The 23,616-nt window shown below is 40.6% G+C and overlaps 1 protein-coding gene across 3 annotated transcripts; it reads right to left on the bottom strand.

Annotated features, from left to right (window-relative positions):
- Positions 1–3,219: 3,219 nt before the first annotated feature.
- On the bottom strand, positions 3,220–22,508 carry pcdh10a (protocadherin 10a). Of its 3 annotated transcripts, none has more exons than XM_063476877.1 (5): positions 19,415–22,508; positions 18,108–18,166; positions 17,471–17,577; positions 6,896–7,279; positions 3,220–4,947 (listed from the first exon to the last, which is right to left on the bottom strand). In XM_063476877.1, exons 1-5 carry the CDS (start codon positions 21,959–21,961, stop codon positions 4,928–4,930), a joined length of 3,117 nt encoding a protein of 1,038 aa, XP_063332947.1. In that variant the 5' UTR covers positions 21,962–22,508; the 3' UTR covers positions 3,220–4,927. The 3 variants fall into 3 exon arrangements, with proteins under 3 accessions (XP_063332947.1, XP_063332948.1, XP_063332946.1); XM_063476878.1 differs by having other exon boundaries at positions 7,119–7,279; XM_063476876.1 differs by lacking the exon at positions 3,220–4,947 and having other exon boundaries at positions 4,956–7,279.
- Between the last annotated feature and the right edge of the window lie 1,108 nt (positions 22,509–23,616).

Genomic DNA, 23,616 nt, shown 5'->3' with positions numbered 1-23,616 from the left:
CAGTAAATTCCATAAGTAATTTAATTAAACATTAATCTTTGAATTTATTATGATTTATTATGCAACCAGTAAGTTTGATGTTTAAATGTTTGATTCTAAATGGGTTTTTTTCTGCTCAAATTAGAAATGAAATAATTTCCTTATAGTGAGCTGAAATCTTATTGACATTTCAGTATGATCCAGACCAGTTTGACCTAGATGGCAAGCACAATGCCAAACCTGCCTGGCATGAGGTGAAATGAATCAAATGAACAGCTGTTGAATGGAGTTTGTTGTGCAAAAAGATAGCATGCATTCTGCTAAATGTTCACAAAATGCATTCCGGTCAACAGGGCAGCGAGGCTATGTCTCCGGTCAGTAGGTTGTTGCAGACCTCTCCTGCCAACAGATAAGGAAAGAGATAGGAGTAGAAATAGGCATTGAAGCGCACACTGTAATAGCTGTCTGCTCTGGCCTGATGAGGTGGCTGGGGAATAGAGCCCAAGGATATGGGAGTGTTTTTGTGAGAGTGTGTGCGGGCTCATGTAGACTGATGAGGTAGCCAGGGATAAGAAGGCAAAGGAGGAAGTCTGCATGGGTGTGCCATACATGTGTGAACGGCAGGGTGTGTATATGTCTGATGAGATGGCCATGGTGAAAGGTGGTTGGACCAGGCTGTGTAAATGATGGCTGATGAGGTCTCTTGAAAGTCTATTTAGCGAGAGTAATGAAGTAGGTCTGCCAGGGGAGAAATATGTGGGATAGGCTGTGTGGCTAAGACAGACAGCTTGGTCACCTCACTCAACCTTTTATGGAGAGATGAAATGGATAAGACATATCAGTTGTCATGACTTGTATTCTCTCTGTTTGCCATCAAAAAGAATAGGAATCACATCACTGCAATTTACAACCACTGATAGAATGTCAGTATCCACCTTCAGATTATGTAGCCTGCTTGGTGAAGTCCAGATGTTTGTCTATATTGTCATTTTTATTTTCATTTAAAATAAACACCTAAATAAGTAATACTTAAACAGACAGAGTTGTTTTGTTTACTGAACTAAAGCCTTTATAAATCAGGAAATACTTCTATTTTTTTTCAAAAGCTATCACTGTTTATAGGCAAAGTAGTATATTAGCTACTCATCTGTCCTTTTATCTAACTAAACTGATTCAAAATATTTATTCAGTATTCCTCAAGTTAGGATTTATTTCTTTGGTACAGAATCTTTGTAACAAAATGTGGTAAAATATGAGATGAGAACTGTAGTAATTTTGTGTAACAACACAGAAATAACTTGGTAATAGCAATGAGAAAATATTTAAATTCATTTTAAAATACAACAGCACAGTGTTTTTTCTTCTTTTTTTTTTTAAACAGTTAACCAACAGACAGTCCAATAACACTTAATGCAATGATTAGTGAAGTCATCAGAGCTGTGAAAACAGCTTCTTTCTGTCCTTGACAGAGCCATTTGTAACAGCTATAAACAGTAGCCTGAACCTAGTCAAGAAACACAAAAGACTCATGCCTTTGGGTTATTTACAAATTAAATTGGATTACTTTCTTAAGTGATTCGAAATGATACCTCAAATTCTTTACCAATGACACGCACATCTGTTTAGAATGTAGCATTAAAAATGGTTCTCTTACGTATGATCCCATATCTATCAAATTTAGATTTTGGTCTTATCTGACTTGGCGTTTGTTGTATATTTAATAAAGGTAATGCCCATAATTTTTTGGTTACAACAGGGTAATGGTGGGGCAATGATAATTGCATGATTGCATGATGATAATTTTCAGATCAAATTTTCATAATGAGGTAATTACAGGGAAAAATCTTCATGCCGTACTTGAAATTGTTTCAAGGTCAGAAGATGTCAGTAGTAACCATATTAAACAATACATTTTAATGCTCACAAATTTTAAGTTTTGCCATTTCAGTTCTTTCAAAATTAATGGGATAATGTTAACCTAAATTTCTCATGAGAATATTTTGGGGACAATGTTAACAGGAGAGAAACCATGATTAAAAATGAAAAAAACAAAAAAAACAAAAGAAAACTTGTTGATACCAACGTATTACCCTATTTTACCATATTAAGACTAATCCAAGCTGTGACCTCTTTTTTTTTTCATTCCTTTTCCTCTGATTTTCCAGTCTCATAAATAAACATACCCTGGATTGTTTCTGGGTGAGATCAGAACCCCAAAGGCAATTCATTCATGAAGGCAACCACCAGATTAGTCACATACTCTGGTCACATGTATCCCTGCTCTTTGATGAGGGCTATCTTGTGATAGACACAAACAGATCATCTCTGTTTTTAGGACGTCAAGTGAGGGACTGCTGTTTCCCTCATGATTTCAGACTCCAGTGCTCCTCTTCTTCTCTTCTTCTTTTTCTTCGTGTGTCTGTGAACTTGTGCCAGGCCATGTGAAGATCACACTGGAGTGAAAGGGTGGGATAGGGATTTTTTTTTTCTTTTTTATGAAAAGCTATTGAGGTCAGGGAATGGGGAAAGTAGAGCAAAACCATGGTGATTACTTCTTGAAAATCCAAGACATCTTTTGGGATAGAGCTATGCATTTTTTAAAACGAAAAATCATGTGCTAAAAACAACAGCAAAAGCAGTTGAAGTGGGCTGTGAAGATTTGAAGTTATAAATTGTTTCGTTGCCTTAGGGGAACAAATGGTTCACAGGTTCACCAAAAAAAAAAAAAAATCTTCATAAGAATATAAAAGCGCTACTGTTAATGTTTATAATGTGGTTTTAACCATATCAGTGACATTAGACTACGATTTATTAAGTATGAGAGTGACTTTGCCAGTTTTATAAGCTGAAATATCTCAACAACTACTCTGTTGTGTGATTTGGTAGAGGCACTCTTCCTTTGAATCCTTCCAACTTTCATTATGCCTGGATTTGATTCAGACAATACTATCCCCCAGAGGAGAAATCCTAATGACACCTGTGTAATCTTTTAAATGTCTCTGACTGTTGGGTAGATTGTCACAAAATCTGCTGCAAACATGCACGATGAATTTGGCAGCTCTCTAATTTTTCATCAGCACCATCTTCAAATCAACTTGTAAAAAACCTGTGGCATTCCTAACAGCTCAGCCAGACTTTTTTGGGGGTAATTAACAAATGTTAGCACACCCATAACTAAACTGATATGGTGAACTGAGTAAACATTAACTGATTTATGAATGCAACAAAACACACTTTAAATAACTTCAATGACACTGTTTATTTATCACCACTTGGTCTGTGTATGTATATGTGTGTGCAATTCTTTGCGCCTCACCATCTTTGATGTTCATATGTACTGTATTTGTGTATGCCTTCCCTGCATGATTGCAAAACCCTTCAATATCTTGCCGTGATAGCCCTCTGTCCTGTACATGATCAAATGTTCTGTTAGTAAAAATACACAACAGGCCAAAACAACTCAACTGGTTCTTTGCTACACACAGCAAGGCCCAGCACCTGTAAGTGGTGAAAAGTAACAATCAAATAAGATCAACTTAATTCTTGGTTCATGTGAAGGGGTTTTCTGAAGCACTCTCCCTTCACTTTAATCATCTTGATTTTGTAGCACTTGGTATTATTAGATTGAATGACAATATGAGGTGTAGAAACTAACCAATGGTTACACAGTTTTCAGAAAAAAGTATATTGTATGCGTATATATATATATATAGTTATATATATAGATTTATATTCATTTATAAGCTTTTAAAATAGCACAGTAAACACTTTGCACACATGATAAAAACCACTGAATGTGTCTGATTGTTTATGTATAGGCCAATGGCATCAAGGGAACCACACCCTCATCAAAGGAAATTTCACTTTCTCTGCAGTCAGTCAGCTCAGGAAGGAACATCAGAACTGTTACTACTTCAGAAATGAGAACATTCATTTGTGTGTGTGTGTGTGTGTGTGTGTGTGTGTGTGTGTGTGTGTGTGTGTGTGTCTTTTTTTATATAGATAAACTGAACATGAGGCTAATGAGCTTCTTTTTCTACGCAGTGCTTTTGTTCAGAGCTCCTTCCTGAAGTGGCTTATCTGGAAAGATGATTGAACTCAGCGCTAGACCACATGTTCCTGTCTGTAATTGCAAGTTGGAATATTTTAGAGTTTGCACACTTTAACCACACAGAAAGAACAACAGAAACAAAAAAGAGAAGTTATATAAAGACAGTCAAGTCAAAAACCAGAGATACAGAATTTATAATACTTCACATTTTCTCTGCTTGCCCCTCTTTACCATGATTTTTTTTTCATACCTGTACAACATCTGCTCTCTCTCTCTCTCTCCTCTAATTGTCTCTCACTTTCACTCTGGCAGTTTGTCTCCTCCCCGCAACACAGTCTCTGTACAGCTGGCTTAGTGGTGACCATAGAAATAGCTAAAGGGTTCCGTGTGACGTTGGTTGAAGTTTGTACAGAAACATTTGTTTTTTTTTCTTTTTGTTTTTTTTTCTTTATGTAAACAGGCACACACAAATTTCTAGAGGCTAACTCTTCAGTCAACAAAAACACCTCCTTGACTTAACCGTTCCCTCATCATCACACATGATTTGTATTCCTCTGTTTGTTTCAGTTCCTTTCCTCTGTCTGCTGATGACATTGTAATTTTCACATGGTCAAGAGTTTCGGCCCCGGTCTCAGTCCTGCTGAGAGAAATAAGGCCTTGGATTGCTCCTTTGATATCTAGAGGTTTACAGCTACTCAGTTTTTATTTCTCCTTTCCTCCCTCAGCAGACACAGCCAAGGCTTCGTTACAGTTCGCCACCCAAGATAATGAAGTTTAACCAAGGTTGCTGTTGTCCAGGTTGCCGTTTGTTTAGTTTTATTTCGCTGTCTCTAGCATCAGTGTTGGTGGTCTAGTAAAGGAATTCACGCTGTCTCTGACAGATCCACATGGAATGAGCTAGCAAATCCTTTTGCGGGCTGAAAAGACAGAGAACACACTCGTTAAGACAAAAGACACCCTTTCCCTCGAGGCTTTTTAGTGACACAGGCGGCTCGAAATACCATCTCTTGAAGGATACGTGCCACAAAGGACTCTCTGTGAAGTTATTTATACACCCTAGAGGCTGGTTCTCACAGCATAATTGTAAAACTAATTTGGGAATTGGGTAAAAACATGTCTATCAGTGAAGATAAATGCTCCAAAATTTGGTGGCTACATGATGTATGCGTAGAAAATACACAGAGCACTAATTGATTCATTAATTATCTATAAATGGATCATTAAACATTTATAAATCCTTTATCAAGACAACCCTGGTGATCAGAGTATTGCCATAGCAGCATAAGATGCTATTTTTAAAAGTAGAACATATTGCCTATTGTTTAATAAAGTCTCAGCTTCTGGGACTATTCTGATAGCCTATTTTCTTACAGAATGATGAACAGCAAAACCTTTGCTGTGGCACAGCGGGTCCATTTATTTCAACTGATAAGAAAAAATGGAGGTAACATCAAAAAAGTAAATTGAAATAAAATAAAGTTGTGAGTTTTGGACTGAGCGAATATGGAGCACATTTATCCTAACCCTGCAAGGCAGACGAGATGAGCAGACGCACAGGCAGCTATATTTGGAGCAAAACAAGCTCTAGCACCTAAAGGCTAAATACCAATTATTTTTCACACAGACCTGATGTGCAAGAAGAAGATTGCTTGCCTCTGTTAAGTCACAAACAAGAAAAAAGCAGGTTATGGTGCTCATCGTTTACCTGAGAGACAGCCCACAGTCAGCATGCAGTATCATGGAGGGTGGTGGTTAACATGATGGTGACTTGACTGGAAATGACTTCTCTACTGAATGTGTATATCGAATCCATTCTCTACTCTTAGAGCTAATAGAATATTCATGTAATGTGGGAGCCTGGAAAGCAATTGAAGGTGCTAAGAAGTGTCCAGCCATCCTTTTTTTTCCCTTGCTTTCCTTAGAAATGCAAACTGGAAACTGAAGTCTCAATTTTAGTGATTCAGTGATTATCAATATGTTTCTTTTGCCAAATTAAACTTACTTTATACTGCAATAGTTTCCTGCCTTCTTGCAGAAAACTTGTGTACGTGACATTGCCAACTGAAATATTTTGACCTCATTGTTGACAGCCCATCTCACCCACTCTTCTTTATGTCATGTATTGATCCACAAGCAAGCAAGTATAGATACTCAACAGTTCCTTTGTAGAACAAAATGGACTTCAGTCCTTGTGAAGAAGAAGCAGCAGCGTGGGTTGTGTTTCACCTTTTGAGCTATTCAGTAGGGAAGTCATCATGCTCGAGCAAAACCAATGTTGAGCAAATGGAAAAAGATGTCCTCTACATCATGAGATGATCTGTCTTTTGTTTGCTCTTTGCGTGCTCCAATCACACAATGTAGATATGTGGAAACATGACGTGTGCTTGTTTTGACAACCTTTACTTATATGAGCATCAGATAAAAAGGATTTTGAGGGGAGAATTTGGAGAAAAGGAAAAAGAACGGGGCAACAGCAAATTAACACAAGTCCAATTCATTTTTTTTATTATTATTTTAGAATAAGTCACATAATTACAAGCAGCATTTAGGGTTAGGGTGAGGTTGGATTAAAAATTTAAGTGTCTTTTGGAGAAGGACAGTTAGAAATAGTTTGCATTTTACAATTGATAAAATTAATGATAATTTACAAAAAAAACAAAATCAAAAAACTTAACATAACGATACAACAAAAGATAAAGCCGTAATTTTAAACTCCTTAATAAAAGAAGAAATAAAAGTTGATGAACATCATTAAAAAAGTCCAGATCAGAATCAAGAGGCAGATTCATTGTCCCCTCCTTTAGTATCTGTACTGGACCAGACCAAAGTCATAGGGTCCCAGGGACCTTTCATACTGATACTCACAGAGAAAGGTGGGTTTGTATGGTAGGGTCCCCCTATCATACTCTTTCCTCTCTAGCGTGCTGGAGCTGTACTGCTGTTGCTGCTGATGGAGATGATGGTGAAGGCTGTGGTGTGACTGTGACCTTTGGCCGTCCTTGCCAAAGGTGGAGAATGACCTATCGTTGGACGAGGCAGTGGACGAGGTCATGGTGAGTTGGTCGGAGAGGTTGACAGAGGAGGGTACCTCAGTGTCGGGCAGTGTGGCATCCATGCCGGGGACATGCAGATTGCTACGGTAGTCCGGCCCCTGACGCCCATCTGATGGCACAAAGGATGGCATCCAGCAGCGGTCAGAGTGACCCAGGGCCTTGCACTCTTCTGTACAGTTGGAGAACAGGTCAGTGCCTATAGAGAGTATTCAGAGAGAGGATGTCGCGTGCAAATGAAGAAAGGACGAACGGAAAGCCAGGAATGTTGATGGAGGACAATAAGTAAGAAAAAAGGAATGGGGTCATGATAAAAGAAGCAGTACAAATATTTGGAGTGGAAAGGGGAGATGGAGGGAGAGATGAGTGAAAGAAGAAGAGAGAACACAAGTTAGCAATCATTTGCCAATGTCGCAAGCAGAAAAAGTGCTGCAAAAGCTATTCATCAAAGAGACAAGGCCAACATTGATGAAGCGAATTGTTTGTTTTCTTCCTCACCCCATTCATTCCGAATGAAATGTGCAATCAAAGTGATGTGGTGTTGAGAAAACATTTCAACCCCCCCACCCCCCGACATCAACATCCTCAGCCTCACAATTGATTTTGAAACACCAGGAGACAAAATGTGAATCTATATTCCTTCGTCTGTACACAAAAAATGATAATTATCTTAAGAAATGTGCCACAAAACCAACAAAATAGTCACTGGCTACATAACCACACTCTAATGTCAATCATCCCTATACCAACCGACAAAGTGTGTAATTGACACACAGCTTCTGCCAAAAACGAAAGACCACATAAAAAAGATCAAATCAACATCTGAAATGATATAATAGAATGTCAAACACACTCACGCATAAACACCAAGCATGAAGGAAGTACCAGTTGTGTTAATTAAACTGTCTCTGTGTCAGAGTGTGTGTGTGCTCATGTGCATAGTGGATTGTAGTTTTCCTGGCTCTCCAGTGAAATCTGGATGGTTTAGGAAAGCCTTCAAATGGTGCGATCAAAGCAGGAGATGATCAGTTTTGGGTGAGAAGAGGAAAGAGATCTGTTTCATAAGGAAAGGGAAAAAAAGAGCAAAGGAAAGAAAGTGGGCGATAATTCCCTGTGGCTGAGTGGGTTTCAGATCTATTCTACTGATCCATTCAACTGATAGTGTCTCTATTGCTCCATTACTAACAGTACACATGTACACACACAAACAAAATAATGTTAGAGAAAAAGCACAGAAGCTAGACTCTTTTCAAATTTTTTGAGAGGGTGGGGGTGTGTGGGAGAGTCTGTATAGTCAGAAGTGATCAATACAGTCATGTCAACGAATAAATGTGTTAATATTATCTGCCATCTACAGAGCATGTTTTTTTCTGCCATTTCCACAACCTGTCATGGATTACAGATCATTTGAACCTATACATTCTTTTCTACAAGACGAGAACTGAGTACAGAAGAAAGTATCCATAAGGTTCATATTGTTAGTTAAGTTTTGTTTGTTCTGTCTGGTAGATTGCAACTGCTCTGCTGTTTGTTATATTTCAGTATCATGACAATTTACAAATAAATAAATAAACAAAATAAAGTTGCCCTGTTTCCATGTGTTCAATATAATGATCTGAGCAATCATCAGCAACAAAAGGTACAACCCGCACTTTCTGAACTTATTTTGGTGACCTCGCAGGCTATATGCATACTTGCAGATGTTAGTCAAGGCAAAAAAGCACTTGTACCTCCTTCTCATGTTTATCAAATTAAAATAAATTAATTGTAATTCTAGTTAATGTTCTTCTGAACAAAGCTAGACTAAATCTTAAGTGCACAAATAATGCAATAAAGCTGATTCCCTTGTTGTGAAGACAGAATACAGTATCTTCCATCGTCTGGAAAGTATTATGTAGACTTAATGCATTAATAATAAAGCTGAGATTTGGGTAGGATTTTTTTTGTCTGTCATTTTTATGTTAAGTGGGATAACCGGTTTCACTGTTTATGGATGCATTTATTTATTTATGTATTTATTTATTGAACTGCAACTAAGGTAATCCTAGAAAATACTGAAGACGAGGAAAAAGGCTAAAAAGTGATGAGATGAGAACAGCCAGTAAACGGTTACGTATTTTGAAATAACCTTAAAATTAATTAAATCTAATTCGATGCAAATTATTATATACACTATAATATTATTATATATTATGTACACATTGTATACACTTTAACTGATCATACACACACATCCACAAATGTGCAATAACACAAATGTGCAATAATCTTTCTGGCACCGTTGTATTTTTCACTCTGTTGTATATAGCATTTGTATTCTATTTTTATCCTATTGTATATTTTATTCTATTTTATTCTACTGTATATAGTATTCTATTTTTATTCTATTCTGTACAGTTGTGTACTGTATTTATTCTTATTTTATTTTATTCTAATTGTCCTTCATAACTTTTGCACTGTCCACTTCCTGCTGTGACAAAACAAATTTCCCACGTGTGGGACTAATAAAGGTTATCTTATCTTATCTTATCTTATCTTATTAAACATACAACAAAAACATCATTGTAGTTTTGACTCTGTTGTGTTATACATCGCCAGTTATTTTAATAGTAAATATTGACCACTGCACATGTAAATAACACAGCAATATCAGTCTTTGTATTGTCAGAACTACCACTACAACAGATCCCATTTCCTTCTATTTGTGCACGTCGTGTGAATCTAATCTTGCTAATTCATGCCTCATGGGGAGCGAGAGAGGCACAAGACTGTGCAGTGACCAGAGAGCTAGAGACAACAAGGGCCAAACAGACTGGGGGGAGTCACAGATTTCAGAAACAGAGACAGCAGGCGGGCGAAACGGCAAGACTGCAGGAACCATAAGGAACGAGAGGGGAAACCTGGGCAATCACAGATGGAAAGAGCAATGGCCAGAAAAGACAAGGGAGACCCAAACCTTACAGATGGAGATGGGAAAAGGGCTAGAGAGAGGTGGGCTGAGTTGGAGGCTGGCTTTGATTTACCAGAAACAGCGTTACAAATGTCCAATTAAACATTAGCTTTTATGTGCTTCAACCCTATTTCACAAATATTTTTTAAACATTCATTCAGATGCCACTTTTCTAATTCTAATTATTCAAGGCTGTGTGGAGCAGCTGCCTTATCCGAGTTTAAATAGTTTAAAAATAGATATGTGTTAGAGCTGACAAGTTCTTTGTTTAGTATTTTACCTAACATATTTTGTTTGATTCCGAAAGATTTAAAGACATGAGATATGTTTTTAGTTTGTATACACTGTCTGGTTTGATTGCCCCATGAGTAAGCACAAGTCACAGGTTTTTGCTGCCAAAGGGTGCATTTGTTTTTTATCATAGGAGGGATGTGGCTCAGTGGCAGCACAAACCGATCCGATGGAGAAGAAAATGAAAAATCTCTCAATTCCATCAGGACTAGTCCAGGAAAAGCTGCTCCAGGAGATATTTGTAATGCTGATTCCATTTTTGAGTGGCGTTTACTTCAATTTACCCTCCAATTCACCCCGAGAACTAATGTATATTTATGGTGTCTTTAAAGGCTGGGTGCATATAAATTATGGTATTTCTGTTAATTCCCACTTTTGTATTTGCCCTTTAGCCTTTTAATGGACTTTTCAGAAATGTCTCTTCTCACACGTGAAGGGTGTTGACCTCAGGCCACTTTCTGTCATTTTTGAGGTATTGTGTGGATAAAGAAATTGGGTGTCATAATGCATACATATATACATTCTTAAATGTATAAACAAACGAGCAGGAAGACTGCAGCACAGGTGCATAAACCAAACATATATTTGGCAGAAACCACATGGTACCCACACCTGCATACCAATAAAAAGTTAATACTGAAGGATTATAAGAGAAAAGGTCTGTTTGTTCCGTATTTCTCATTTCTCAGTTCGCATTGTACTCTGGAGATGATGTAAAAATATAGTCTGCTCTGCACTGTTTACCATATATCAGGCTGAAAGTCACGTCACAGCTTCCGAAATGCTCAGTGGTTTTTTGCCTGCCAGCTCACTCCTGAAAAATGACAACGTGAACACATATGTTTGCAAACACACATACATGCTTGAAATACTCCATTAATACAGAGATATGTAAATTTACATGAGTAAACAGACAGGGCATGCATACATGACACCAAGTAGCTGTTGATCCCTGTGAAGCACCTTTTCCTCCTCAGGCAGGAAGAAAAACAACAACCAAAACAGTGACTGGCAATGACAGGCCCTGCCAGCAGCCCTATCTCTCATCGTGACCTCATCAGGCAGGAAGAACACACATACGCACTCTCACATGTGCATGCAGGAGACAATGTAAACGATGCTACACAATAAAAACGTGATCTAGTTGCTAATAAGCAATCAGCACTTCTGTTCTTTTTTCTTTTCCTTTTTCCCCCATTACAACTCTGCATGTTTCTGAAATCCCTTGTTGGTGTGATTTGACTAATTGCGCTGTCTGACATACATCCAGCAACAGGGAGCAGGGAAATGAAGGAAAACAATTTCTCAGGAAAACACGAGCCTCTAGTTTGAATTCATTTTGTGGATTTACACTTAGATTTGCAGTCTCTCATTCTCTATTAGTCCCTATGAGTTTCTTTCCTTTCGTCCTCTGTCTCTCATTATTTTCTGTCACATGTAATTCTCCTTCTTTCCTCTCCTTGCCTGTTGCTTTTTCTCTCCTTATGTTGTTTTCTCCACCCTTAAAAAAAGAGCACTCCTGATCCCCCAGGTGGAGGGTGTCTTCTATCCATACCTCTGTTTTTCATCTTGTCCTCCACTGCTCCAGAGAGAATACAGACACAAAACATCAATATTTGGACAGCAGCAGCGTACGGCAGGGGACTAGCAGAGCTTCCTTACATGAGTTGGCCAGAGAGGCTGTGATGAGTAAACCAGAGACTTCCCAGGGCCAAAACAGAACAAGATGGCTCTCACAATTCTAGACATAATGACAGACAGAAAAGAATGTTCCTAGCTACCATTTTCAATGTTTGTTAGGCAGCAACTAGGCTGGGATGGAGAGCCAAGATGGCCCCTCCTGTAACAGTCACTGCTTGATTAATATCACCCTTTAGATCATAAGTGCAAAGGGACAGGTTGTATGATTTGGACCTTTGTTGAATGCCAAGAATTACAGTGTATAGCTGTAACTATTCTTTGACAATAGAACTTCTGACAGCATCGTTCTACAAAATTCTGATTTATTGCTACTTAGCTTTTCTTTTCTTATTTCTGGCCTTCAGATGTTATTATAAAATTGCACTCAGAGACTATTGTTTCTAATATTTTGCCTAATCTATGTATCGTGACATCCTACTCTTTTTTTAATAGGTTTATTCAGGCAAGCTAGACCAGATGTTCAGTGACATTAATTTCCTGGAGAGAAAATGTGTGTTACTCATGGCCAAAGCATGTTTATGACTCCCCCAGAGTTTGCAAATAGTCTTACGGCCTTACCTTTTACTTTGAATTTTTCAAGGCCTCATGTGAGGAAAAAAGAATACAATACTCTTTCACTTTTTGATCTTGAGTTTTTAACAGATTCAAGGTATATTCACATGTACGGGCACTACAGCCATACTTGTGTCCTCTTTTTTCAATCACTTCAGGGTTAAAAACACATTCAGTTTATTCAAAAGCCATAGCCTATTTATACTGAAGAGGATATTCATCAAGGTGCTGAAGTTGTTTGAGTGTATTAGTAATCACTGCAGGACATGTTCCTATTGTGGTTTCCATTCTTTTTCACACAGAGAATCCTCTTCCATCTACCTTAGCCATGTTACAAAGAGGTCATGCAAAATGGAAACTGTTTAAGTGCTTCCTCGGAGATAAGAAAGACGTCTTGCAGGAATCTGAGCAATCTCGTCAATTAGTTAATCAAACTGATTGCCAGAACTCTCTTTTATCTTTCTCTGCTCTGATTTGTATTGACTATTTTTGAATTCAACAAATGAGTCGTGTTAGTAGAAGAGATGCCATGTCCGCCTATATCAGGTAGAATGCAAAGTAATTTTTTAATGAGAAAATGTTTTTTTTTTTATTCTGTTTCCTGCAGAAGATTTTACAGCGAGCTCTTTTCAAATTCTTCAGCTTCAAAGGCAATAAATATGGATCTACACAATGATTTCACCAAACTTCCATCATGCCATCTTCGTTCAGCGGTTGCACATTTAAGAAAGTGTTCTGCTGTCATTGTTTCTTGTTAAAAGAGCCGTTCCTTAAGAACAGTGATTTTAAGCACAAAATTGCTAAACATTTGCTGATTCCAGTGTTGTTGCTTGTTTTATATGATAGTAAACTAAATATCATTTGGACTGGTGGTCAAGACAAACAAGCAATTTTGTAACAATGTTTTTAGGCATTAAACCATTTAGAGCTTTGAAATGATTTCTGTCAGAAATTAAACTAAATAAATGATGAAAAACATGATGCACAGCCAACTGATGACAAAATAATTGTTAGTTGCAGTCTTTGTCTGGTGTTACTATTTTAACTACTGACTTGAAAAGGTTTTCATGAATGAAAGCTTTTCAGTTATGACTGTTTGCCTTTTGTTTGTCATTTTCACCTAAGCAAAGGAAATGTCTTCCGAATGCATTTGTGTATTTTCTTCCCCTCAACTCCTTTTCGTTCGAGTTTCCTTTATGCAAGCTTTTAAACTAAAACTTGAGATGTTCTCTTAATCATCTCACAGATTGCATTTGTTTGTTTATGGCATTCTTTTGGCATAAATCTATATTTCTATACAAACCAGTTGCCCTTTAGTGTCTGGGACAATGAGAGAAGGTGGTATCAAAACACTGCGTGCTAAATTCCTCTGACAGCTTACTGACATGGGAAACTGCAACACTGTGGCCGCCACTAATTCATAATCAGCCATCTAATACACCGTTGCCACAGTGATTTAATTGTCTCATTTGTCACGGCTGTTGTTCTCACCATAACAAACGTCATGATAATGATCATTTCCAGTCTCCCACCCGTCACGCAGTCTTCCACAGCTGATCGAATGTTTCTGTGAAGCCAATTTTTTTTCCCTGATGAATATTTTATCCTCTCTTAAGTGTCACCTTTTTTTGTTACGTTCACTCACTCCTGTTGTCACCTCCAATTTAGATGATGGGAGAGCAGTGTATAATTTGGGAAAAAGAAGACTTGGGATATAAAAGGTGTGGCAGTCAGTCAATAGTGTTTCAGCTGTTGATGAACCAGTGCCTCACTGCAGACACGCTGCTTTGAGAAAAGCCATTTGCCCACTTTTTAAAGGTATCTGGTGGCTCACAGGCAGTGTCCCTTTGATTTAAAACCACGTCAGGAGACTTATTTTCTAAAGTGTCAGCCGAGCGGCCGAGTGGAAAGCTAAGGCAGGTGTAGTTGATGATATGCCAACTGGAAATGGTTTTCCCTTGATTTGAAATATTCTGAGGTGCACAAAAAGGGAGAGTGTGCTGTGCGGTCCCATGAGGAAACCTTGCCTCTAACCCTCCTTTGATAATTGCTATGCAAAGGATCTAGAAATGAATTACTGATCAGCCGAGTGTTGCGGAGAGCCAACGTGTGGGGGAGACAGAATGAAGGATGAGACCCTGCCACAAACCCAAGAAAAGAATATGTGTGTGTCAGGCAAACGCATGCACACACAGAACGCAAGCATATGACGTGTTATCTAGGCATAGTCATGTCAAACACACACATATATATGTATATATGTATATATATGTGTGTGTGTGCGTGTGCGTGTGCGTGTGCGCGTGCGTGTGTGTGTGCGCGTGTGTGTGTGTGTGTGTGTGTGTGTGTGTGTGTGTGTGTGTGTGTACGGGTTCGTACTATCCTGGTGGGGACCAAAATCTGACTTTTACTATCCTGGTGGGGACTTTCTGCACCGTGGGGACCAAAATCCAGGTCCCCTCGGGGTTGAAAGCAATTTTCACACTCAAAATGCGGTTTTACTGTCAGGGTTACAATTAGGTTATGGTTAGGTTTAGGGTAAGGGTCAGGGTTAGGCATTCATTTTTAATGGTTAGGGTTAGGGTAAGGGGCTAGGGAAAGCATTATGTCAATGGGATGTCCCCACGAGGATAGCAAACCAGACATGTGTGTGTGTGTGTGTGTGTGTGTGTGTGTGTGTTCACAGCCAAACATATGGTTGTGAACACAGGTTCTCAAGAAACACATAAAAATACATCAGGTCAGTACAAAGTCGTCATGGCTCAGGCTTTGGCAGTCTGGCTTTCTACTTGCACTAAACACAAAACTCATACAGGAAACAGCACATAATAACACAACTAAACTTACAGAAGCATGCAATCCATATAAGACAACCAACAGCATACCTGTCCCTGTATATTATTAAGTAACACAGAGAAAAACAGAGACACAAATGAGCAGTATGTACAACTATATAGAGAAAATATATATAGATGGCGAAGTGCCAACTGCTTTCCTCTTAAACTGAATCTCATTTAAGCTTCACACAGCACCATCTCAAAGGAGAAAGCCGTTTCAATACAGACATCATCACTGAGCCTTGTGTTCTACACAGCACACACACAAGCAGATTCAATACAGGTATCATGTATACACCTACATATTAAATCAGACAATGGTATACCTTTACACCTACACAGACACACACTCCATCTGGTTTTGTTTACAGAAGTCTGAGAAACTCAAGTGTCCCTCTTTCCAAAATACCAGTCGTGTGATATTACCTCCCATGGAGTGTTAAGCTGTTCCCTTCTAAATCCAACATGCGGACCAAATGTTGGTTTCCTGGTATGAAATACAGAGTACAGCACCAACTGCGTACACTCCCAGACCAGTGCCAAATGAGGCTTCTAGGAGCCAAATAAAGCTGAAGAAACATGTTACCGATTCAAAAATGTAGGTCTGTAACTATGCTAGCAAATCGTCAAGAAGGAATTCAAGACAATTTTGCACATAAAATAAGTGTTAAAGTACAGTCTCAGACTTGTCCAGGATCATGTTAGGACTTATTCCTTTCTGAAGTTTGCGGCTACTGGCTAGCAGAATATCTTGAGACATATATCACATATTTATACATCCAATGTTCCTTGTTGTCTTTTTTTTTTTTTTTTTTTTGAAATCTGATCTGCTGGTTAACATTGGGCAAAATGCTTGAAGAACAGCCAAACGCTACATGCATTCCAACAAGAGGTGTATGTTTAAGCAAACCCATTAATCGTTTCACAAGGGGTTTTTTCTGATAAAAAAATAAGGGAGTTTTGGATTTCTTCCAATTCTGTATTTCAGTCTCGCACAGTTTGACCTTCCCAGCCTGTTTCATGAGTGAGGGCAGAGAGTGACACTACCACTGCTGCATACTGGCTCTCTATTTTGGCTTCGTTCATTAATAATGTCAAACACAGGAGAGCCTAATGAGGGACCATTCACTATCCTACAACACCTATCTGATCTTTTCTATTTGTATTCTCAGCATTGATATGATATTTGGCTGGCTCCCGTCTAGACAGGGGTCTTACATGCGTCGTGTGGAACAATCCCTCAGAAGGAAAGGGCAGTTCAATATGAAATGAGATTTTGTATTGCTCCACTTTTTGCCTGACTCCACTTTGATCAATAAACAGGTAAAGACCTAATAGAATTTTAGATAGAACAAGGCTAGCCTTATGATAAGACCCAAAGACATGTCTAAAGAAATCTGCGTTGTTTTAAAGTGTAAAAGAGAAATGAGTGAGTAAACAGACCTGAAGTGTGAGTGTAGGTGGGGAAATGTTACCTAATCCTGATATTTTACCTTTATGTTAGCTGTAAAAGCTACAAAAAAATGCAAAAGGTACTAATATTTTTTGATAAGCAGAATCTATACATCAAAGGTAGTACAACACCCCAAGTGTAATGCTGATTGAAATGCTTCTCATTATATCAATTTAGCTTTAATGCCTTTCATTTCACTTCAGTGAGCATATTGATTTGTGCCACCAAAGCACTATAGGCCTCACACTGCCTTAGTGCCATTTGCTGTCCTTTCAGCACCACTTCATGCTGAAACAGCAGCAGACTTAAAACGAGAGAAGTCGGAATGCAAGGAAGGAAGAAAGAGAAGAGATTTCCCCCAAAATTTCCCTCCTTTTCACCCGGCTGTGAAATGTAATCAACACCTCTGGGGCCCAGTTCGTGCCAGCAAGCAACCTCGGAGTCTAGGCCTTCGCACTCTCTCAAATTAAGGAAATTAAAAGTCACCGGTCCGCACCAACAATTCAGCATTATCCCATTCACAATAACAAACACACACTATTGAAACAGATCAGGGTAGGGTGTGTGAGGGCTAATATGTTGGTGTAATTATGTGGGGTAACTCACCGGCTGAATGACCCCGGTTTGTGGCATCGTGGTCACTGTCACCCTGTTCGCTGTCACCATGACCACTGTCTTTGGAGCTAACAATATCTGCTTCTTGAAATGCCGAACTAAAAGAGGCAGTGGGGAGGGCAGAGAGTTGAGGTATGAAAATAGTAATAGGGCAGAAGGAGAGAGGTTGAGACAGGGAAGCAGGAGACGAAGAGAGAAGCCAGGATTAAAAGGGAAAGGAGAAGGAGTGGGAGAGTAAGAAATCAACACCACATTAATATAGTCACGGTGGCCATCAAGAGTCTAAATTGGATGTTACACATGGCATGTAATGAAATCCAGCATTAGAGCTTTAATAGACGCTACTCCGTCAGTTATGGGACTGATGCCAAATTGAAGATGAGTGTTATGGATACACTGGGAACAGTGTAGCCTCTCAAAGCCACAATTAAGGATGCAGAATATATGGGATTCACACTGATGGTTGTAATATTCATTTTTATAGACATATGAATAGGTTGTGGCTCCATGAGGCATATTGAATGTTACAGGTCTTCTGATGGTGGATTGTGTGTGGCTCTTTAGGCTCTGCGATTTGGCGATGTTTCAGTGTCTGTGCATGTGTCGCTAAATGTGTGCTTTTCACTACCTGTTGACACGTCTGGGTCTGTCCACAAGATAGCTGAGTTCTGCTCGTTGGTGTTTTGTCTAGAAAACCCACAGACAACATTGGTCACATGTGATGCCGAATAAACAGAGGACAGAGACATATGTTTCAAAATAAGAGAAGCATTTAAAAAACATGTATGGATACACTTGTTGTCAACGTGAAACTGTGTAGAATAAGTTGTGGCTATGCGAGGCGGGGTACCGACGGTGCGCGCATCCACTTGGTGAGTGAGTGGGCGAGAGGAGACGAGAGTAGGGGAGAGTAGGTTAGGGAGGCGATTGAATGCGTAAATGATTGAGCCGCGCGATGCTGAAACTGAACAACCTTTGTTCACCGTTCTGCCGTGCTGGGTCGTGCACGGAATACTTAACGCACAGAAAAGGCAAGGCTGTGACTGGCTGTCTGGCTCCAGTCCAGCCAAACCGCAATCAACAAAAAGCCCCAACTCCACAGCTCCGCTGGCAGAACGCACAGACTGAGCACATCAAGTCTATTGAAGCCGCTGGTCTCATACCTTCTTATAGATTCTTATATTTGCCACGCAAACTTTATAACCTCCTGGGGACATGTGCAGTATTTTGTTTATTTATTTTTTAAAAGATCCACTGTTAGGGAAAGATTCTGGCGTTGCTAAACCAGCAGAACGAAACGCTCTCCGGGCGATTTTTTTTTTTTTTTGCACATTATAGTGCTTTATTGATTACATACTCCCTTCTGTGTAATTTAAAAAAAAAAATACATTCGTTTGAATGACCAAGATAAGTTCCACAACTCTCCAACGTGTAGCCTAAAATTCATTAATTATTAAAATACATTTATAAAATTCACAAATTACACTGTGGGCCCTTAAGTGGGAACTGGTTAATATGTGCGTCAAATTAAATCGTTTTTACTGAATAAAGAATAAACATTAAATAAAACACGTTTTTCAACTTGGTGGTCTAAAGAAATTGGCAAGTAAAGAAAAATATCTGGCGCACTCAACTTTTTTGCACGACGTAAAGGGTGATCTGACAGCAATCTGTTGCAAAAAGAAAAAGAAAAAGACTACCAGATTAAAAAATTGACATGTCCAGTCACTATTAAGCATGACAGCGGTTAAAGGCCACTAAGCACAACAGCCAATGGCACATTCCTTTATACGTCTTTTGAGAGAGTTTGATATTAGAACAGCTTTTCATGCCTAAAAACTGGGTTAACTGTTGAAACTGGGGTTTTGTGCTCTTTTGATGCAGCTCAAAATGTAGCCCAGAGAGACTACAAATGCTGATTCAGGCCTCTCTTACCTCATTAGACAGGATACTGCCATTAGATATGATGTCCGGCTGTTGGTCACTGTAACCAGTGACTATGGCGCCGCAGGGGTTGGTGTGATCTGTGTCAGTGCTGCGAGAGGGGCTGCATGGTTTCAGAAACATCAGATCCGTTTTGGCAGATTCCGGTGTCAGACACACCTGGTAGCAGTAGGAATTCTGGTTTTGGTGATGGTGGGAGCCGAACCCCCCTCCTACGCCGCCTACACCAGACTCCTCCACGGGCACCTGCCCCACGGGCCCGACTCCTGACGTTACATTGGTGCTCTGAACTAACATGATGTCGGATTTACTTAGCTTTTTCTGTTTCCGGCCACGAGCCTGCCTGCTGCAGCACGAGCCACAGCACAGGCAGCAGTCACCAGCAAGCAGGCACGTGTATATGTTGAGCTTCTTGTCCTTTTGGCAGCGCACGGCCAGCACGATCATGGCCAGTAGGAAGATAAAAGAAACAGAGCCCAGGGCAATGATGAGAATTAGGGTGAGGTCAAGGGAGGTCTCTTTTGTCTTGGAAGCTGAGCCGCGATCGACACCGCGGCCTTCATTCACGCTGTCCACCAAAATTACACTCACACTGGCAGAGGAGGACAGAGGTGGCTGCCCGTGGTCCCTCACTTCGATCAGCAGGTCATAGTAGCCCTGGGGATCCCGTTTGGGAGATATCCTGCGGGCTGTTCGTAGTTCCCCTGTCCTCCAGTCCATGCGGAACATTCCCATCTCGTTGCCCCGTAGGATGCTATATGACAGGCGTGCGTTCTCGCCATCATCTGCATCCATGGCCACAATGCGCGTCACTAGATAGCCTGGCTCCGCAGAGCGTGGCAGGTGCTCTTTGGCTGTGCCGTTTTTGCCGATAGGGGCTATCACAGTAGGAGCGTTGTCATTTTGGTCAACTATGATCACATTTACAGTAGCGTTAGAGAAGAGCTCGGGAGCACCTGAGTCCTTAGCCTGGACCATGAAACTGAACTCCTTCAGCTGCTCGTAATCAAAAGAGCGTAGTGCGTAAAGGTAGCCAGTGTCCTGATTTATTGACACATACGTGTCCACGGACATGCCCTGTATGTCACACTCCAATATGGAGTAGGTAATAAGAGCATTTTGTCCTACATCGGGGTCCAAAGCGCTCACGGCGTGAATGAAAGCACCGGGCACGTTATTCTCAGTCACATATACATCATAAACAGCCTGCGTAAATCGGGGCGCGTTGTCATTCTCGTCGGAGACGTGCACCTTAATTGACTTGCTGGTAGCCAGGGAAGGCTGACCTTTGTCTTTAGCCACCACGGTTATGGTGTATGAATCTGTGTTCTCTCTGTCCAACGGTCCGTCTGTCACAATGGTGTAATAGTTTTTAAAGGAAGATTTCAGCTTAAAAGGAACATCCCCTAAAATTTCACAGCTCATTTGTCCATTCTCATCAGAATCCCTGTCCGAGACGCTAAAAAGTGCGATCACGGTGCCCGGGGCGTCCTGCTCGCTCACAGATTCAGTCACAGTGCTGAAACCGATCTCTGGTGTGTTGTCGTTCACGTCCACGAGTTTGACAAGCACTTTGCAGTGCGCGGGGACCGCATTAGCTCCCAGATCTTTAGCCTGAACATAGATCTGGTGCGTGACGCTCTCTTCATAGTCCACCTCACCCGCTACCTCTATCCTACCCGTTCTGGCATCAATGTTGAATAATTCCTTTATCCGCGGTGTGTTATGATTGCTGAAAGAATAAACGATCTCTCCGTTTTGTCCCTCATCAACATCAGTAGCATTGAGCTGAATCACGAGAGTGCCCACGGGTGAGTTTTCCCGCAGATTAACCGTGTACACGGACTGGTCAAACGTGGGCGCGTTGTCGTTAGAGTCCAGAACTTTAACGACCAAGAGAGCCGTCCCGGTCCGCTGCGGGATGCCCCCATCCACAGCCGTCAGCACATAGCGGTGCACTGCCTGCTGCTCTCTGTCCAGCGGTTTCTCCAATACCAGCTCCGCAAACTTGTTCCCGTCGCTCTGTGTTTGCACGTCAAGGTAAAAATAGTTGTTATTCGTTATGGCATATGTACTGAGCGCGTTTGTGCCAACGTCAGGGTCGAAGGCGTTCTCCACCGGGAAACGGGTCCCGGGAATAGCGCTTTCCGAGATTTCCACAGAAATGTCTGTTTCAGGAAATCTGGGTGGATTGTCGTTGATATCCATCACCTCAATCTCCACGCGAAAGAGCTCCAATGGATTTTCCAGAAACACCTCCAGGTGCAATAGGCACTGGGTGGTCTGCTTACAAATTTGTTCCCGGTCAATTTTTTCCTTCACCACGAGCGCACCGTTCTCTAAGTTCACCTCCAGATAAGGTGTCCGTGAACTAGGCACAGTCTGAAAGTGGCGAGCGGAAAGTTTGGTAATGTCCAGCCCCAAATCCTCTGCAATATTCCCAACCACAGAGCCCGGTTCCTGCTCCTCTGGCACGGTGTAGCGTAGCTGAGAGGCAGCTCCATCCAGAGTGGAGAGCAGGAATATTAACCAAATCATCTCCTCTGCCTCTGTCCAAGTGCACTTCAAAACGGAAAAAAAATAAATGTTATTCCCTCTTCTCACAAGAAATGAGCATTTCCCATTTTCTCTGTCCGTAAAAGGGCAGTGAAATAAACAGCAACAAGGCTGCACGACTTTGAAATTCCTCTCCTCTGCCTCAGGTCAGTGGAACATTGTGTCGTTTCAGCTGTGAGAAGCACAGCCATTTGATCCGAGCTTCTCTGTTTTAATCAATTCAGCACCGGTCTGTGAGTTTTGGCGTCAGCGCAAACATTGCAGGCTGGAGCCAGGACGCATAGCCAACTCATAGCCTCTGCACAGAACAGACTGCCCCTTCTTCACAGAAAAAAAGTCACAAAACAAAACAGGAAATTCCACACCAGCAGAGAAAGAACGCAAAAAGTCCTATTTATGCACAACCGAAATCAGCAACAAATATAACTAAAGAAAGCCTGGCGAATAACACGACTTTCTCCCTATCTTTCTCTACGAGGATGTAATCACTGCGCCTAAGCGCTCAAAGCGGATGATGTTCTCAGCTCGGCTTCTGTAAAGCAAGTGTGAGCAGCGAGGTTGGTTTTGCGCACAGCTCCTTTCCCCACCAGCCAATGATATTCTCAAACAGCGGGTGTAATGGCACCTGATTGGGGCTCCGCAACGCCAGCCAGAGAACACATCGGACCCTCATAACAAAACCAGTTAAGTGCCGCTGCGCTCCTCTCCTCTCCTCCCCTCTTTCCTCCAGGCCCAGCCTCAGTTGTAGCAGGGAAATTAAATGTTTTACACATCCAGTGAATTAAGAAAGTTGAATAATAGTGGGTGCTAGTTGGCGTTGGCGGGGCTGTGTAGATAAAACTGAAGCTTCAGTCGAAATAGTGGATTTTTTGAAAAGTTTTTTTTTTTAACCTTATTCTTATTACTATCATGAGGATTCCTTTTTGTTCCAATATGACAAATATCTCACAACTTGTTAGATGACGAGCCATGACCCTCGTGTGGCTGTCCTTGACGCAATTATTTCAACAGTTTGCTATTAAAGCGCTGCTCTGATAGCAAAGCATGAGTCAGACTGTACCAAGCATACTCACAGCCAAAGACCACCATGTAAAATGCCTGCGCAAGTAAAGACAGCTAGTGACGCAATACTCCAAAGTGCCGCGGTCACTCTCTTCTCTCTCTCTCTCTCTCTCTCTCTGAAATGCACACATCTCAACAGGATATTGGAGGAAAAAATAAAGCATTTTAAATAAAGTATACATATATCCAATGCAATTTCCTGACGAGCATCAGTATGATACAAGGTTCCATCAGAGCAGGATCACACATGACTTACTTTAATTCAGAGAAATGAAGCGTTGTACTTTAGTCCTACCGTGTTGCTAATAGCATGAAGCCTATTAGTTCTCCCATCTTCCCATTTTTATCATTAACCCCCTCACATGATGGCCTTAACTTTAACGTTGCGTCATGCGCTAATTTAATTCATAAAGCACATATTAAAAATGCAAATGGTGAAGTTTTGAGAGAGATACGAAGTGTGGGGGTCTAACTACTTGCACAGCATTTGGCGGATGATGACAAAAAGATGAAAAAGAGCGTAATTGAGGCTAATTAGCATAAGTCTCTAATTCCAAATGTAATAGATGGAGCGA

This window comes from Pelmatolapia mariae, linkage group LG6, assembly GCF_036321145.2.
Source record: "Pelmatolapia mariae isolate MD_Pm_ZW linkage group LG6, Pm_UMD_F_2, whole genome shotgun sequence".
Classification (NCBI taxonomy): domain Eukaryota; kingdom Metazoa; phylum Chordata; class Actinopteri; order Cichliformes; family Cichlidae; genus Pelmatolapia; species Pelmatolapia mariae.
This window is presented reverse-complemented; position numbering and strand designations above follow the sequence as displayed.